The sequence below is a fragment of the Heterocephalus glaber genome, unplaced genomic scaffold (genome assembly GCF_053883595.1).
Source record: "Heterocephalus glaber isolate CG9 unplaced genomic scaffold, H.glaber_assembly_v1.0 deba00001465, whole genome shotgun sequence".
Lineage (NCBI taxonomy): Eukaryota > Metazoa > Chordata > Mammalia > Rodentia > Bathyergidae > Heterocephalus > Heterocephalus glaber.
In genome coordinates this window covers 17,222,984-17,241,365 of record NW_028258312.1, presented here as the reverse complement: position 1 = coordinate 17,241,365, position 18,382 = coordinate 17,222,984, and the positions used below count along the sequence as shown (strand labels likewise).

At 36.2% G+C, this 18,382-nt stretch overlaps 1 protein-coding gene across 3 annotated transcripts in view; it reads left to right on the top strand.

Annotated features, from left to right (window-relative positions):
- Lnpep (leucyl and cystinyl aminopeptidase) overlaps positions 1-18,382 on the top strand; it is a 93,095-nt gene that overhangs the window by 31,510 nt on the left and 43,203 nt on the right. For all 3 annotated transcript variants that reach the window (XM_087180904.1, XM_087180907.1, XM_087180906.1), the window contains 3 exons: positions 6,004-6,841; positions 10,757-10,895; positions 12,110-12,241. In XM_087180904.1, coding sequence (XP_087037030.1) covers positions 6,004-6,841; positions 10,757-10,895; positions 12,110-12,241 — 1,109 coding nt within the window. The remainder of the gene's footprint in view (positions 1-6,003; positions 6,842-10,756; positions 10,896-12,109; positions 12,242-18,382) is intronic.

Genomic DNA, 18,382 nt, shown 5'->3' with positions numbered 1-18,382 from the left:
GAGTAATGGGAAGAGGTTTTGAGTGTGGATTGGGAAGGTTGGATAATGTTTTGTCTGATTAAACCTATGCAGAAAAAAATTCATTTCTGTTTCGAATCCTAGCCCTTTTCTTTGTCCATTAAGCTTAAACTTCTTTAAAATAAAATCTCTTTTGATGGGAAAGGATTCTCATTAGGAAAATAGTTATTTTATTTTATAATTAGCCATCATTTTGGAAATTTAATGAAGTTTCCACATGGAAATGATCTAGAAGATATGAATGCTGTCTCATACTTGGACCTTTTTAGCCTTATGTAAATATGTCATAGGAGCTTCAGAGAAAAAGTAATGTTTTATTGTTGTGACCTCGTTGGAATGTTATCTGCCATAGAAGACTTATTTAGATTAAGCGTGTTTTAAAATTATTTTGGCTTGTTAATTTGAAAATGCATCCTATTTCATTTTCTTTGAAAATGTGGCAATAGTTTAAAAGGATTACAATCTGTGGGAAGTTTACACCTTTTAATTCAAGTTGCTCATGATGCTTGATGTCATGACTTTTCTTTTTGGCCCGTTTTCTAAATTACACCTCACAATTAATCACTCCCTTGCCAGTACCATCTGTATATTTAAACCTTGGTTTCTCACCACATCCTCCCTACATGTATAACAATTTTCTTCCTCTACTTTTTAAATGTTTTCACTTTAAATTTCGGTATTACTTTTTAATTTACTTTTAGTTTTTTAACATTTTTTTCTTTATTTTTAGACCTGCTCCGGCAAATACTGCTAAAGATGCTTATGGAAACTGGTGGCCTGACAAACTCCACTGAGCTTCCTGAATGTCTCAGCTATAGTTTTTCTTTGGCTACCACTCCCTGACCCTCCTCCATGGCACTTGTCCTGTATTATTTTCTTCAGTTTACCTTTACATTCCCTAGGCAGATGACCTTGCTTCTCCTGTCTCAGAGAACACATAGGTTCTGTGCTGATCCACACTCCATAGACATGATCCTCCCCTGTCTTCACTCTCTGTCCAGCATCCAGGAAGAATGCCTAGTGTCCATCAAGATTAATCCCTCTGTTGGAGTTCTTGGTGATTCCCTATCCTGCTAGGATATTTTTCCACAATTTCCTTTGTCCTACCCATCCACCTTTAAATTTTCTTTCTTTACTTTTCCTTTCCTTCAGAAATGCATGCTTAAGTTGTTCTCTCTCTCTCTCTCTCTCTCTCACACACACACACACACACGCACACACACACACACACACACACACACACACACACACACACGGATTTAACTTTCCTCTACTTCATACTTCTAGTTTGACCCTATGTTTTTCCTTTGATCAGACCAGATTGGGTGCGTTCAGGGTTTTATGGCAATAGACTGTTTTGCCTCTGATGAACAACTGTGTACCTTAAAGAAATAGTCTGCAGCCCTTGCCTTCTCTTGTTTACTTTCCATTCTTTGGGAGGATGCTTCCACTCCCTGTCCATTGAAAGTACCTCAGAAAAGTCATTGGTTCCCTAGGTGCCAAATGTAGGGTCCTCTATCTGCCTCATTTTACTTGACCTTTCTAAGACATTTAATGCCAACAATCACTCCTTTTTTATAAAAATTCTTCTTTTGGTTTCTAGGATTTAACCTTTTCCTATTTCTAGTCCATTCTGTCTTATTCTTATTACCCCTCTTTCTCTGTTCCTCTCCTACAATCTGATGTTCTCTGATTCTTCTCTCTTTCAGTGGTCTCACACATCTACATAGTTTGAAGTGTACGTATGCAGATAATTTGAAAATCATAGTCTTCTACCTACATCCTTCTTTTGAGCCCCAGTCCCATACAACATAATCCTTATGACAGTCCTACAGAAAAATAATGCCCACATTTATAGGCAAGGAAATTGTGACTAACAGAGGTAACCTGTTTTTGATAGAGCCAGAATTTGAACTTCCATCTAAATTGAGTCCTTGGGCTCTATAATATGCTATTAATCAATCATTTCTACTGAGCAGTATCAAATACTGTATATCCCATACCGAATGCCACCTTAGAACCTCATTTTCACTCCTTCGTTTCCTCCTAATGAGAGACTATGAAGACCTGTATATTCTCAGTCTCAGTGAATGACGGTCCTTCTGGTTATCAAAGGCACAATGTGTAGGAGTTGACAACTCTATAGTGTGTAGAAGTTGACATCAACCTCCCTCTAATTCACCACCCTACTGGTCCACCTGGCCTCTGAGCATGAATTCCGATGCATTCTACCTCTTTAACATAATTTTCAGTCTTTCCCTCCTCTTCACTTCCAGTGCTGCTGTCATAATTGAAAACTTTATCTGAATTGCCAGTATAATGACAGTCTAACCCAGTGATGGCGAGCCTTTTTAGAGCTTTCAGTGATACAGACAGTCCCCTGTAGCATATGTGCCATAGGTTTGCTACCACTGGCCTAACCAATTGCTTCTCCTATTATCTTAGCTGATAAAAAAAATTTTTTTTTGGTCTGTTGCAGAAATTTTGTAGCATATTTAAAAAATTCATCATTAGAGAAAGGAAAGGGCCGGGGATTTAGCCCAGTGGTTCCACCACCTGCCTTGCAAGCACAAGGACCCAAGTTTGATCCCCAGTACCAAAAAAAAAAAAGAAAATGAAAAAAGACGTGCAAAAAATAAGTGCAGTTTTAAATTTGAAATTTGAGAGACATAAAATTATTCTGTCAAATTACAGTACACTTTTTAATGCTAAGTGTTGAATACTCATAGAAATATAGGTATCCTGTCACAGATGGGTAACAGTTTGTGAATTGGCACTGGTCCACCAACAGCATCAAGGAGTACTAGATCACAGTATCTGATGAAAAGAAATGTCTTCATTCTCTTAGATTGGAACCACATGGTCTATGTTATTCAAAACTCAGAATTTTGGCTTATAGATGGCTTGTATATGTGGATTTAAGAGGTTTTAGCAAATGCCCTGTTCTTTTAGGATACTATCTTTCAGTAGGAATAAATCCCATTAGAGCAAAAGTGATAATGTGTTACATTGCAATTTATGGTAAACTCAAAGTTTGCTGAGTTAAGAATCAAACCAACACAATTTTTTTCTAAATAAGCTTACAGTACAATCTTCATGAGCTACTTGTAATAAAACTAGTTTCCCCTGGTTTGATGTATTTAGCTTGCTATGATAGTAAATACCAAAAAAGTATGATTCAAATATGAAGTAAAATATAGCAGATGGTTTGATGGACACAATTTCTGAAAGATTAAAATTCTACATAAGTATTAATCTAATGGGCACTAAATAATAAAAGTTAGTTATTTTGACTTTGGCAGGCACCTAGGCCTTTGTCAGAAGATTTGATGATGAAGTACAGACAAAAGGTGGTACACGATCAAACTGTAGAATATACTGTACCTTAAGCAGGACATGGATGAAGAATCAAACTTGAAAACAATTCTTACATGAAGCCCGGGGTTCGATTCCCAGAACCAAAAAAGAAGAAAGAAGAAGGAAGTTTTGAGGGGTTTGAATTCAGGGACGGGAATGTTCTATTATTAGGCTGAAACTCTACCTAGACTTATTTAGACATTTGTTAAATAAAAACAGAGTGTATTTTTACACAGTTAACTATCAAACAGACTTTATCACAAGAAGTTGAGACACTATAAGAAGCTTAGAAAATGAAATTCTCAAAAGCAGAATATTATAACCACTCTCATTTTCAGACCTTTCGCAGAAGATAGATAGGTGGTGGCTTGCTAAATCCACTCCTAGAAAATGATTTAAACTCTCATTCATAGAAAACATTTAAGGTAGCATAACTTTAAAAGTTTAGAACGGCAAGAAGGTGGGAAAAGTTATTCTTATTGGCATTTGCGTGTTAGTCAAAGGTAAAAAATGATACAAAATTTACTTTTAAAATGTAATAAAAAGCTGGGTGTGGTGCTGCATACCTGTAATCCCAGCACTTGGGAAGCTGAGACAGGAGAATCTCTTGAGTTCCAGGCCAGTCTGAACTACATAGTGAGACCCTGTCTCAACCAAAAAATGAAAAGGTAATAAAGAAAAAGGAAAAACAAAGGCATGTAACTTTTCTTGATTTACAATGTAGCAAGTTAAGCTGAGTTATACAAGAGCAGGTGTTCCCTGGGTAGTCTGAGTTAGAAGGAATGATCCATGCACACAGAGGGAACAGGAGAGAGCCACCTGGAGGGTGGCATGTCAGAGCAGCTTGACTTATTCTCAGAGAAGTGGCAGCCTGGGATGACCAGAATATACTCGGGAATCGTGGAACAGCTTAGACCAACGCTTCCCAAACTTCCATGCATATAAGTCACCTGGGGGTTTAAATGAAATTCATATTCAGAGAGGAACATAAGAGTCTGCTTTTCTAATAAATTACAAAATGATGTGACTATGTCCAGTCAGCATACCACTTTGAGTGACAAAACTGTCAGTTTTATCCTGGTATTTATCATTATTTCATGAATTATGAATTACCAGTGTTTCATTATTTTTTAAATAGCACGAAGTACATAGCATTTTGCATTAAGCTAGATATTAAGTAGTTTAATATAAGCTTTGTTCTGCTAGCGGTGAAATAATGTGTTTAGCAACTTCATTGTCGGGTACAGAATTAATAATTTATGTACATGCGCTCATCTTTTATTCCCCCAGTGCTGGTTATTTAACCAAGGGCTTTGCACACACTAGCTCTCATCTTTTATTGAACTAGTTTGAGAAAAAAAATACAATAAAATAATGGAAAGAGCCCGAAATTTGAAATCAAAATTTTAGACCTGGGCTCCAATATCAGTTTTATGACTTAAATAGTTGTATGGCTATGAAAATAAATTAACACATTTTTGTTTCTCTATTTTCTTATGTCCAAAGTATCATATTTGCCACTTTATAGAAATGTTGTGAGTATTAGAAATGATATGTATAAAGTACCAGGTAGAGAAGGGTTAGTGATGGTTGCAATTTGATAACTTTTGAAATCTCTTACAGGATAAAGTTTTATAATTTTTAAGTGAAGAACATTGAATAGTCTAATCTTAAGAATTAAGAATTATTGGTGTATGTGTGTGTATATATATATATATATATATATATATATATATATATATATATATATATGGGATTATTTACCCTTCTACTTTTTGAGACTTTTTTCTCAGTTATTCTAAGCAAATTGGAGGGGTAGTTCTTAATTTTTTGTAAAAGCTTCCATTACTTCCTCACCCCAAGATACTAACACTCGTATATGTAGTGTAGTAGTTACAAATAGGAATATGTATTACTTTTGAATGCTATGGAAGTGTGTAAAATAGACTGCATTGTATTTTTATCTGAGTTTTAGAGTTTTAGGTCATGTTTTTATTCTCTCCTGTGTATGGAAGTTTGCTATGGTATAAGAACATCCCTCCCTCGGGAGAAACAATATCCTGTTGCTTAGCCACCTTTGACATTAGAAACAGGCCTACCAGTTTGTTGTACTCCCTATGAAGAAGAGGACTCAAAGATGAGACCAGTGTAGGTCATGGGAGCAAGTTTGCAGCCTTTGGGGCAGGAGTTCTGGAGTGCAGGTACCCAAACCCCGAAAGAAGGGCATGGACTATTGGTGGTCACATCCCTTTGATACTACTGACGCCTCATTCTGTGGGGACAGACTCAGCCAGAGGCAGGCCCTCTTCAAGCTCATGGCAGGGGCCCAGGTAGTTGAGTAGGCATGTGTTAAGGAAATTAATATGTAATCTCCGCTGTCTTTTTTGGAATTAATGTTTATTTAACTTCTTGTTTCATGGCTGTGGCATACTTTTTTTTATGCTTGGCTTTTTAATGGATGTTTCAAGAATGTTATAAGCTTCTTATTTAATTCAGTAGCTGTGAAATGGAAACAAGTCTTGGTGATTTAAAAAAAATCTTAGCTTAGATTTGACCTTGCTAGAAGACATGGTATTACATGCTTTTTTCCCTAACTTTGTGCCTTGTTTTTATGTTTTGACTTTTTAGATAGACTTCAGCTTCCCAGGAACATGATTGAAAACAGTATGTTTGAGGAAGAACCAGATGTGGTGGATTTAGCCAAAGAGCCTTGTTTACATCCATTAGAGCCTGATGAAGTGGAATATGAGCCCCGGGGTTCCCGACTGCTGGTGCGAGGTCTCGGTGAACATGAGATGGATGAGGACGAAGAGGATTATGAGTCATCTGCAAAGCTGCTGGGCATGTCTTTTATGAACAGAAGCTCAGGCCTTCGGAACAGTGCAGCTGGCTACAGGCAAAGTGCAGATGGGGCTTGTTCAGTACCCTCTGCAAGGACCTTGGTGTTCTGTGCTTTTGTCATTGTGGTTGCTGTTTCTGTCATCATGGTGATTTACCTACTGCCTAGATGTACTTTTACCAAAGAAGGCTGCCATAAAAAAAACCAATCAATGAAACTAATTCAGCCACTTGCAACAAATGGGAAGTTATTTCCATGGGCACAAATGAGGCTTCCCACTGCTATTATGCCACAACATTATGAACTTGACCTACACCCAAACTTAACTTCAATGACATTCAGGGGTTCTGTGACAATTTCAGTTCAGGCTCTTCAGGCCACATGGAACATTATTCTTCATAGCACAGGTCATAATATTTCAAGAGTGACTTTCATGTCAATTTCAAGCCAAGAAAAACAAGTTGAAATCTTGGAATATCCATATCATGAACAAATCGCCATTATTGCTCCAGAAGCCCTTCTAGCAGGGCACAATTATACCATGAAGATAGAGTATTCAGCAAATATCTCTAGTTCTTATTATGGGTTTTACAGCATCAGCTACAAAGATGAAAGTAAAGAGAAAAAGTATGTAACCCTCTTAAATGATTCTGGTTCTGTTCTTTGCGATAACTTCTGCAATAGGGATCCCTTTGCCCAGGGACAATAACTGCATTTTTTTAACTTAGGAAATTATGTGCAAAATATAATGGTGATTTGGAAGAATGTCCTATTGCTCTTAGGCAAAGCTTTGACCATATACCATGGTGGGGTGGACTAGGAATGTGCAGGTGAAGGGGGATGGATAAAAGTTTTTATCAATTATATTCTCATGAAAGCTTAAGTTATCTTGAGCTTTTCATACTTTATAGGATAAATCTAATTTTCTATGACTGAAGTGGGAATGGATTATTCTTTAGGACCTATTTTTCTAATGTGCAGAACTTGTGGGAGATGTTTAATGAGATAAAGAAGGCAGGAAGCCTGATATGCTTACATGTCATTCTGTATCCTCAGTCTGTACTGATTTTACTTTTTTAAAAAATGCCTCTCTTACTATGGAATTTCTCATGGGAAGGTGAAATTAAACAAAAGTATTTTGATCCTTACTTGGACCATGTGCTTTGTACTTTAATCTTAGTATTAATAACATACATCTGGAATATCTGAAAAAAGTTAAGTACACTGCATATAGGTAGTTCATAAGTAGTGATAATATCAGTTCTCTTATGTTCACAAAGTCTTTGTTACATCTTCTCTATGTAATTGGAGCATTCTCTCTTACCACCCTGTAAATCAGGATTACTGTTTCTGTTCATTTAGTGAATTACTTTCTGTTCATTTAGCAAACGTATGTTGATGTATTATGAGAAATAGGGATGAATATTTTATATCTATCTTAAGGAAATTGTTTGATCCTTCTTAAATGAGGAAAGGGACAAACCAAGACCTGTAATTCTATTCAGATAGTTTTTATTCGTTCCTTATACATAAGTCTTTTCAAGTACTCTTGTGTGATATCTGATATCGAACACAGATTTGGAATTGCACTGGCAGCTTAGGAGTTCTTAGCTTTAGTTCTCTTTCAGTAGTCTCCATCATCTCTAGGAAATATAGGTCATACATAAAAACAGTGACTTAGTGTGAAAATAGACCTTTAAACAAGCACTCTAGCTGTCTCATCAAATGATTGCCCAGAATCCATGGGCCTGCTACTGTAAAATGGGAGAAATGTGTAACAGAGTAATTTGACTTTTGGTGTGAACACTTGTTGACTGTTGTCATGGGGTGGATTGAGTTGTGGAATATGTTAGAAAATGGAATATGATTGCTTAAAATTAAGAAATATAGAACTAAAAATAGTATTTTAACGCCTTAAAATAGTTTATGAAACTCGTATTATAAACAAACCGTAAGTTTGTTAAGCCCCACATTATTACATATTTTTGGTAGAAGATAAAAGTTTAGATTATTTATACCTTTCAGAATGTCTGAAAACTAGAAGCAATTTTTTAAAAATGTACTCTTGCAATTTCCACCTACCACCCCTATTTTCTACACTGTTGCCGACTTACTCTTATTTCTCTACTTGTTTCTATAAGTATAGGCAATCATGTTGGCCTTTAGCTTACAATCCTTTAGCACTTCCTCATTTCTAACATGGCTCAGTTCAAGACCTTTCATTATTTAGCTTTAGGTCTTTCTTATAGTCATCACCTGCCATGTTAAACATGGTGTGTCCTTCTCTGCAATCCAATGATAATACAGTAATGGCCAGTATTTACAGGGAACTAAAGTGTTAGAAGCTATTCCAAGCATTTTGTATGTTTAGTCTTTAAGCCTATCAAAACCACAAAGAAGTAGTGTTTCCATTGTATAGCTGAGGAAACAAGAGGACATATAAGTGCCCCTGACGTAGCAGACAGGGAACTCAAAACCCAAAGCCATTTTAACTACAGAAGCTACGTTCTTTACCACTGTGATATGCTGCTTCCCTAGTTCACACTGCTTTTCCTTTTCCTTTTGTTTAGTAGTATATATTTCTGGTACATAATGTTTACATTCCTTGTGGGGAGTTGGTACCTGTACACAACACAGTTTAATTCCTTTCTCATCGCCTTTCCTTTCCCTTCCCCCCTCTCCCTTCTCTCCATCTCTTCTAGGTCCCCTTTCTATTTGAGATACAGCGTATCTCCTTACTTCCTATTACTAGCTGCTTTTTTTGCTCTTTATATTTTTGGTTTCTCATATAAGAGAAACTATACAATATTTAAGCTTGTGTGTTTCTCTCAAGCTGCATCCGTTTTCCTCTGAAAGACTCTACATTGTTATGTTTTATCCCTAGTACTTACAGTTTTCTTACTTGAAAAAGCCCTGGAATTGCAACTAGTATTTCTAAAAGGAAATAAAGTCGCCAGTGAAAGAATAAGCTTCAGAGTATTCCTCCTACATGGGACAAATTTTAAGTATTAAGCACCCTTGTCAAAGAGACTTTTAAGACTTCGGGTCCTTGCACTTGCGGGGCAGGCAGCGGAACCACTGAGCTAAATCCCTGGCCCTCAAAGAGACTTTTGTGTGAGATAGTTACTACTGCATCTCTTTTAACAATAAGGTTTTATTTGTCTTAAAATATTATGATCTAGTTTTTATGTGTAATTAGGCTCTTATATGAAGAATAAGTATCTTATTAAATTTATTCCCTGGCCCCTGTGCCCTTCTGTTAAATATGTAAGAATATTGAGGGCCAGGTGAAGAAATGAAATGTTAGAAACATAATGTTTAAATTGTTTCATGTATGGTGATTGCTACCTTTGTTGTACTTTACCCAGTAGAAACAGTTATTAAGGCATGTTCTTACCAGGAAAAAAAAGTACAATAATTTTAAGTGTGAAAGAGTTGTGGTTATCTGGCATTTGTAATAAACATCTCTGTGGGGCATTATAGTATACAAATGGTTTTATATGAAGTCGTTTTATCATGAACAAAAAGCCTGGGTGTTTGGTAGGGGATCCAATCTCAATCATAAACAAATAAGGTAACTGAGATCTAGGTCATTGATTTGCCCAAAGTCATATGGCTGGTAAATTTTAGAGTTTGGCTCTTCAGACTCCAAATTCCAGACCTTTTCTTTTCTGTTTATCTTTTAAGAGTGGAAACTAAGCCTAAGCAAGAGAGGCTGCTGTGAGATGATTATATTTGTGCCAGGTTGCCTGGTACCAAAAATTTACACAACAGGGCTACACCTGCCCTGATTATTCTGTGGCCATGTTTGGATAATTTCCCAACTGGAAATCTGCTTTATTCCTCTACTTATTCAAAACTCTGCGCCTTCCCCATTTCTTTTGATACCTTTTCCCTAGCCTAGCAAGAACCTTTGTATGTGTTAAAATCTTAACTGTTGGTCCTGTGTTATGTAAGAGAGGAAATTTTTGATTCATTGTTAAAAAGAATAAAAGAAATCAGAGTACTACAGGTTACCTGTATTTTTCAGTACTCAGAGTTCAACATTTGAATTTGAGGTTTAGTGTTATGAAGCAGAGTGTGTACAGATGATTGGTGGAAAGTAATGGCAACCCTTCTTACTGGTCTCCCATGAGAAATTCTTTAAGACCTCAGTGGCCGGCCAGCGGCAGCTTACCTCTGTGGCTTCTTTTCCAGCCACACTTGGCAGCTGCCCCCAGTCTCGACATAAACTGCTTTCGCTCTTAGTGCTGCCCACTCTTTGAGTATGTTCTTCCTCTATCTCCCTTTTTGAATACTACTCATGTTTTAAGGCGCTCTTCAGGCTTTGTACCCACTTTGTAACCGTGAGTTTGACCTCTAATCAGAATTTGTTCCCTACCCTTTTTCTCCACTGCTTTGTTTTCACTTTAGAACATGATTTGCATTCTGACATGTTTCTGCCCTCTATTGATTGAGTCCTTTAATGACTAGGATGATACTATGTTTATCTTATATAGTAGGTGATCAATAACTATTGGATTGAATTTATATCTGTTTTAGGTACTTTGCAGCAACTCAGTTTGAACCTCTGGCAGCAAGATCTGCTTTTCCTTGTTTTGATGAACCAGCATTTAAAGCCACATTTGTCATCAGGATCATAAGGGATGAGCAGTACACTGCTTTATCAAATATGCCTAAGGTACCACTCCATTTTTTAAATGTAAAATCTTTGAGTAGATCTCTTTCTTTAAGAACACCTGCTTTCATCTTTGCTAGGCTCTTGCTGAGAATGATTAGAGTCATATACATTAATAGTACTTAAATAAAAAATCAAATACAGATATTTGTTGGGATCAGTTAGGAAGTCAGCCTGTGGAGCACCCAAAGAAAGAAAGACCTGTTGGACTTGGAATGTGTGGGTAGGAAATGTGTCCTATTTATGAAGTTATGTAAATATTAATACTGTGAACTAGAATAAGATGAGTGTGATAATTTCTGAGACAGTGAATTTGCTGATCTAAATAGTGTTATTGGTAGTGTGGAATCATGGTTGTTCTTGGTGTTTTCTGGGTAAATTAAAAATTGACACTGGAGTAATTTGGAAGTTAGTGACATGAACAGAGGCCTCTTGATTGTTAATTCTGAGTGGGAAGCAGTGAGCATGAAATCAAACTAATTTCCATGCTAACTAGAACCTAGGGTGTCCTTTTGTTGTCTCACACATCTTAGGGAGCTTCCTGGAATCATGTGGCTAGGGCAGAGGAGAACCATATGCAGTAGGCTGTGGAGCCCACTCCTGTGGGCAGCAGCAGACATGATCTGGCCTTACATGAAATGGCACTCCAATAACTCCACTTCTATCTATACTCATCACTTAAACTTTTGCAGCCAAGTGGATGTCTAATTGCCTGGTATCCCAAAACAATTTAATTAATGGTCGGAAAATTCTACAAGTTGTTTACATTCCTTCATCTTGTGTCTGCTGCAGACTTCTCTGGTGATTTGCTACCTTTGATCCCACTAACCCTTCTTGGGGTCATCGATATGGCACTATGAAGCCCTTTCACGTCACTTGTAGCTACTTCTGCAGATGTATTTGTAGCAGTAAAGGAGAGTGATCCCTAGGTCATAGGAAAGGATTTAGGTTTTTGGTGGAATTACTTGCTCTAATGTACACATATTTAAAGGTAGTCTGGGGCTACAAACTCAGAATTTCCACTCTACATAGTGTGTCCTCCTGATGAAGGATGGTAGCACAAATTGAGACCAAGGGCCATGCTCTCTGCAAAATTCTGAGGAATTAAGATATGCTAGCATCTTCACTATTTATTTCCTTTTTAGTTTGTCCATGCATTTGTTACTGTCATTTATTCCTACAGTTACAGAACTATCGTGTTTTCTCTTTCCCTTTAGAAGTCATCAGTCCCTATGGAAGATGGACTTGTTCAGGATGAGTTTTTTGAGAGTGTGAAGATGAGCACTTACCTGGTGGCTTTCATTATAGGCGAGATGAAGAACTTGAGTCAGGATGTAAATGGAACCCTGGTATGTTGATGCAGTAATTGTCTGAAAAAAAACTGTCTCAGAGGAGGTTAAGAGAAATTCTTGCTTTCATTACTCCTAGTAGTTGACTTTTGAAGAAAAATAAGCTTTTGGATCACATTCTGATAATTTATACCAGAAATGCTGTTTTACTTACTGTTACTATTTTTAGTTTAATGCTTGAAAGTCAGTAATTTTCAAGTTTTTTATTACTTTTATAAGAGAATTCTAGTAAGACAACATACATACATATGTCTAAAGTTTCTAAAAATGTACTGTGCGGTATGCCAGTCATTAACTTTAAGTAATCATTTAGACTTCAGTTAATCAAAATTAAATAAAATTTGTAATTCACTTTCTCAGTCTCACTAGCCACATGTCGAGTGTTATAGTAATGCTCATGTGGCTGGAGGCTGCCATATGGGATAGGTTGTAAATTAGATGTCCCTGCCCCCTACCCTTTTAAAGCACTTCCTGGGCTGGGATGTAGCACAAGGGTAGAACAAGTGCTTTCAAGTGCAAGGACCTGGGTGCAAGCCCTAGCATCAAAAACAATAACAAAAGCTCCAGAAAGTCGTTGCGAAGTTTATTCATAGAGAATGAATGAGATTTTTAAATTAAGGGTCTGCTTTATCTCTACTGTGCAAAATAGATTCTTTATTCTAGTAAGGGTTCTCTGTTTTTCTTTGTCCTGCAAAGGATTATTTAATTGGATTTTATACTTTAATTTCATAGTAGAGAACTAATAAACCTAATATTTTCACATACTGATAATATAGGAAAAAGGGCTTTTTAGTTTTATTTATTTTTTTGCTTAAATTCTTTTATTGGTACATTTTAGTATATAATACGTTTACATTTATCATCGGGTGCTTGTACCTGTACATGATGTATCTTGGTTCTTATTTTTTCCCTTTCCCCGGTCCTCCCTTCACCCCCTCCACCCTTCCCTATTTACAAAGACTTTGTTTCCATTTTTTCCTTTTCTCGTAATTTTTCCTTTCCCCTTCCTCCCCTCCCACTTCCCCTTTCCCTTTGGACCTTTTCTTCCTATTCCAAATTATCACTTACTCATTTTAATCATTTTAATCCTTATTTACATTTTCAGTTTCTCGCACTAGAGAAACTGTTCGGTATTTACACATGTGTCCTATTTATTTCACTTAAGAGTATGGCCTCAATATGCATCCATTTAGCTATAAATGTCTGTAGTACTCCATTTTATATAAAAACCACATTTTCTTTATCCAGTCTCCAGCTGATGGGCACTTGGGCTGTTTCCAGGCTTTAGCTATTACAAACTGTGCCACTATAAACATGGGTGTGCATATATTGCTGTGGTACGGTGCTTTTAATTCTTTTGGGAAGATACGCAGCAGAGGAATAGATGGGTCACATGGGACATGAAAACCCACATAACATGAACATACATATTATATATACATATATAGAGTGCACACTCCCTTTATCCCATATATAAATACAATGTGAAATCCCTTACATGTCAGTAGATATAATCTAAGTTTTACTGCTATCCAGTAGTAATGTGTTTTGAAAAAATTAACATTATATAAATAGCAATTTTATTCATTTCCTCCCTTTTTATTAGGAAATGAGCATAACATGCATGGACTTATACTTTGTGCTAGCAGCTGCCCTAGGCACTCATTTATAAAAATTTTTTTCATTTTATAAGCTGAATGAAGGGAGGGCTTAGCCCCCATCTTGCTGTTGAGGAAACAGTGTCTCAGGTAAGGTGACAGTGAAAATTTCAAGCTGCTTCTTGGTACTTTGGTAAGCACCAAATGATATAACTTCTGTAGATAGGGTGACCAGAAATTCAAAACTTGGAGTTTTGTTATACTAAAATGACTGTTATGTTAAAATGTCACAATTTCTAGGATGGCTTCTATTTTGTGATATTTGACAGTAGATCTATTTAACAAGATTTAGGAAGAAAGGTAGTAAGGCTGTACTTAGTAATGTGATTCTTACCAAGCAACTAAAAAACTCAAAGTTGACTGTAATGTGTCCCATTCAGTCATAAAGACTGCTTTACAGCTGGAAGTGTAGTTCTGTAGTAGAGTGTTTATCTGGTATCCTGGAAATATGAACTAAGATTAATAATGACAAGAATGAAAAGGGAAAAGGGGAACTAGAGGAGGGAGTGAGGAGGATGGAAGATTTAAAAAAGAAACAAGCTGTATTATGTACATGTACCAACTCCCCAAGATGATTTTAAAATGCATGTACTGCAAACATGTACTAATAAAATAAAAAAAGAGTATGTCAGTGGCTTAAAGAGGAAAGAACATTTATTATTCTTTTCTTCCTCATTCCTTAAACCTCTGTCCGACTTCTGAACTATCAGAATTACCTAGAAAATTCTAGGCCAGCTGTGAAATATATTGCTTTACTTACTTGTCTTTGAGGTTTTTCATTTTGTTTTGTTTTTTGCCACTGTGTGCTTTTCACTTTCATCATAGACAGTCTTACTTGGTAGAATCAAAATTTAATCATGATTAGTTCACATCTGACATTCAGCATTTAAATAGAACCTTCTTAGTATTATCTATGTGGTTATAATTCTCATTTATTCACATTTAATCAGGAGAAAACATTTCTTTCCACTGAAAACATTTCCACCTCAAGTAACTTGTTTTTTTCCCATTAAGTTTATGGTACATTTTAGGTATAAAATACAGTTACATTCATGATTGGGATCTTGTATCATTACATGAGTATCTTGGTTCTTATTTTTTTCCCTTTCCCCTGCCCTCCCTTCACCCCCTCCACCCTTCCCTATTTGCAAAGATTTTGTTTCCATTTTTTTCTTTTCTCATATTTTTCCTTTTCCCTTCTTTCCATTCCCCTAACCCTCCCACTTCCCCTGCTCCTTTAGACCTTTTCTTCCTATTACACAATATCAATTAATACATTTTAAAATTACAGTATCAAGATCTAGGAGATATTACCACAGATTTTACAGAATCTAAAAGGATATAGAAAGCATATTACAAAAATCTGTTTTGAAATAAATTTGACAACTTCTAAGAAGTACCTTGGAAGACAAATTAATGAAACTGACTCTGGAGGAAATATAAAATTTGAATAGCACCTATTAAAGTATATTCCTAGCTTGAAAACCTACCTATATGACAACAGCAGGCTCATATACATTTTAACCGATAAATTATATCAAACATTTAAAGCAGAAGAAAGAAGGAACACTTCTCCCCTCATTTTAGAAACTCAACATTGTGCTAATCCTAAAATTGGATAAAGATAATAGAAGAAAAAAGTATGAACATAGAAATTTGTTTAACAAAACAGACTGTTAGAAGTCAGATCTGGCAATATGTGGCTTTATTATAGGGATGGCAGTGTTGGTTCAGTGTTGGAAGATCCACCCCCAAAAGTCATCATTTTAACAGAGGAAAGGAAAAAGCCATATGATCCTGTCACTAGTTGGAGAAAAAGTATTGGACTAAATTCTACAGCTGTTCATGGTAAAAGCTATCAGGAGACTAGAAGTAGAACAGAACCTTCTCAACAGATCAAAGACATGTACTCCATACTTATATGAATGGAGAAGATACAATGCTTTCTCCTTAAGGTGGGGAACAAGGGCAGATATGCCTACTCTTCGTCTGTCCATTAAACTTTGAAACATAGGCCTAAACCAAAATAGTCTTGCAATAAAATGACAATTAGGATAGGACTGGCAAGGTAGAAGCAAAATCTTTATATGTAGATGAAATGACCTTCTACAGAGAAAATACTAAGAAATCTCTAGGAGCCCCTAAAACTTGTATTTAAATTTAGCAGGATTAGAAAACACAAGGTATATATAAAAATTCAGGTCTGTGTATTCTTGCTATAAATGAAGAATTGGATATTGAAATTTAAGAGCTGTGTAGGAGTACAAAGGACCTAGAAAAGTAAAAAGAAAAAGGAAAAAAAAATGTTGGAAGACGTTTAGTACCTAATTTTAAGACTTCCTCTTAAACTACAGTAATCAAGGCAGTGTTGGTGTAAGGAAAGACATATAGATAATTGGAATAAAACAGTCTAGAAATAGAACCACACATATATGGTCTACTGATTTTTAAAAGATTATTTAACATTAACACTTTGTAGAACATAAACTCAATTCAAGAGCAGAGGAAAAGATAGTGTTTTCAGCAAATGGCACTAGAACACCTGGTATCTGTATATAAAAAATTAACCTCAACCCTTTATTTCCATACATAAAAATAACTTGAAAGGATCTATGAACCTAAATATGAAAGCCTAAAAGTGTAAAACTTTAAGAAGAAATTATAAGGGAAAATGTTTATGAATTTAGGGTAGGCAAGAACTTCCTAGGATACAAAAAACATGGTGTATAAAAGAAAAAAATTGATACATGAGATTCCATCAAAATTTAGAACTTTAAATGACATCATTAAAATGAAAATCCTTAAACAGACCATATTTACAATGCGTATAACCTATGACCAGAATATATAAAGAACTCTTACAGCTCATTTATAGACAGTCCAATTAAAAAGTAGACACAAGAAGATGATAAATAGCCAGTACAGCACAAGGAAAGGTGTGCAACATTAGAATCAGAAAAATACTAATCAGTACAATAGCAAGATTGAATTATACACTCATTATGGAGATAAAGTTAAAAGTTTTAAAAGGCTTATCATGACTTTTTCTTTTTGTTGGATTCTCCCCCTTTGTGTTTAATTTGTCACACCCAAGAGATTCATTCCGCTGGGCTTCCTGGGATTGTGATCCTCATTTTCTTTTCCTAGGATATTGTCTAAAATTTTTGGAGTGCTGGTTTGGTATTCGTGAAGTTCCTGAGGTTCTCTTTATCGTGAAAGTATCTTATTTCTCCATCCATTTTGAAAGATAGTTTTGCAGGGTACATCAGTCTGGGTTGGAGGCTGTTTTCCTTTAGGGCTTGAAATACATCACTCTAAGCTCTTCTTGCCTTGAGGGTTTTCATTGAGAAGTCTGCTGTGATTCTGATGGGCTTTCCTTTGTATGTGACTTGTTTCTTTTCTCTCACTGCTTGTAGAATTTTATTCTTCTGTTGGATTTCTGGAATCCTAACTATTATATGCCTATGTGTAGAGTTTTTTTGATTAAGGCTAGCTGGAGTCCTATATGCCTCACTTATCTGTATGTCAAGTTCTTTTCCCCTCCTTAAGTTTTCTGCCATCACTTCTGTGAACAGTTTTTTTTATGTCATCTGCACTCTCTCCTCTTTCTTCATTGACTCCAGTCAGTCTTATGTTATTCTTCTTTGCATCGTCTAGCAGCTGCTGGATTGATTTCTAGAGTTCCCTTACAATTTTAAAGCAATTTTTCTTTTCCTGGCCACTAATTGCAATATAATCTTCTGTATTTGAAATTCTATCCTCACATTGGTTCATTCTGCTGTGTAGACTTTTGATGGAGGTTTTTTTTTTTTGGTACTGTAGATCGAACTTGGGTCCTTGTGCTTGCGCAGCAGGTGGTGAAACCACTGAGTTAAATCCCTGGCCCTCGATGGAGTTTTTAATCTCCTGGAAATCTGTTTGTATCTGTTTTATGGATTCCATTTGTTTCCTATGTTGGGATTCTGTCGTGTTCTTCAGCTCCTCTATTTTTTTTATCTGTGTCCTCTCTAGATTTATTAATCATGTCTTGCACTATGGGCACAATCTCTGCTGTTATCTGAGAAATTATTTCTGATTTCATTTTTTCCAGATCCTCTTTTGTTGCCAGTTCAGGGAGTCTAGGTGGTTGATTATCAGAATGTTCCATCTCGTTTCCCTTTGGGGTTGTTTTAGGTGATCTGGAAGTCTGTTTTTGAGGCTTGTTTATGTGTCTTCTCATTTCCATGGCGGGGAGGCGTTGCTGCTGGCACCCATGCAGCACACCTCCTCTGCCCTGGGAGCGTTAGGTACCTCAAGTATCTTTTTACCATCCTGGGACCTTTTACAATTTATATTATTCTTCTGTAGTCCATCTAATCAGATATTCTGGATAGACTTAGCACTGTTTGTTTGTTTGTTTTAGGAACATATGCTTTTTCATGTCCAGTTGCCTGTTTAGGAAGGCCAGTGTTTTTCAGAAAATTTAGTGTTGAAACTTTTGATA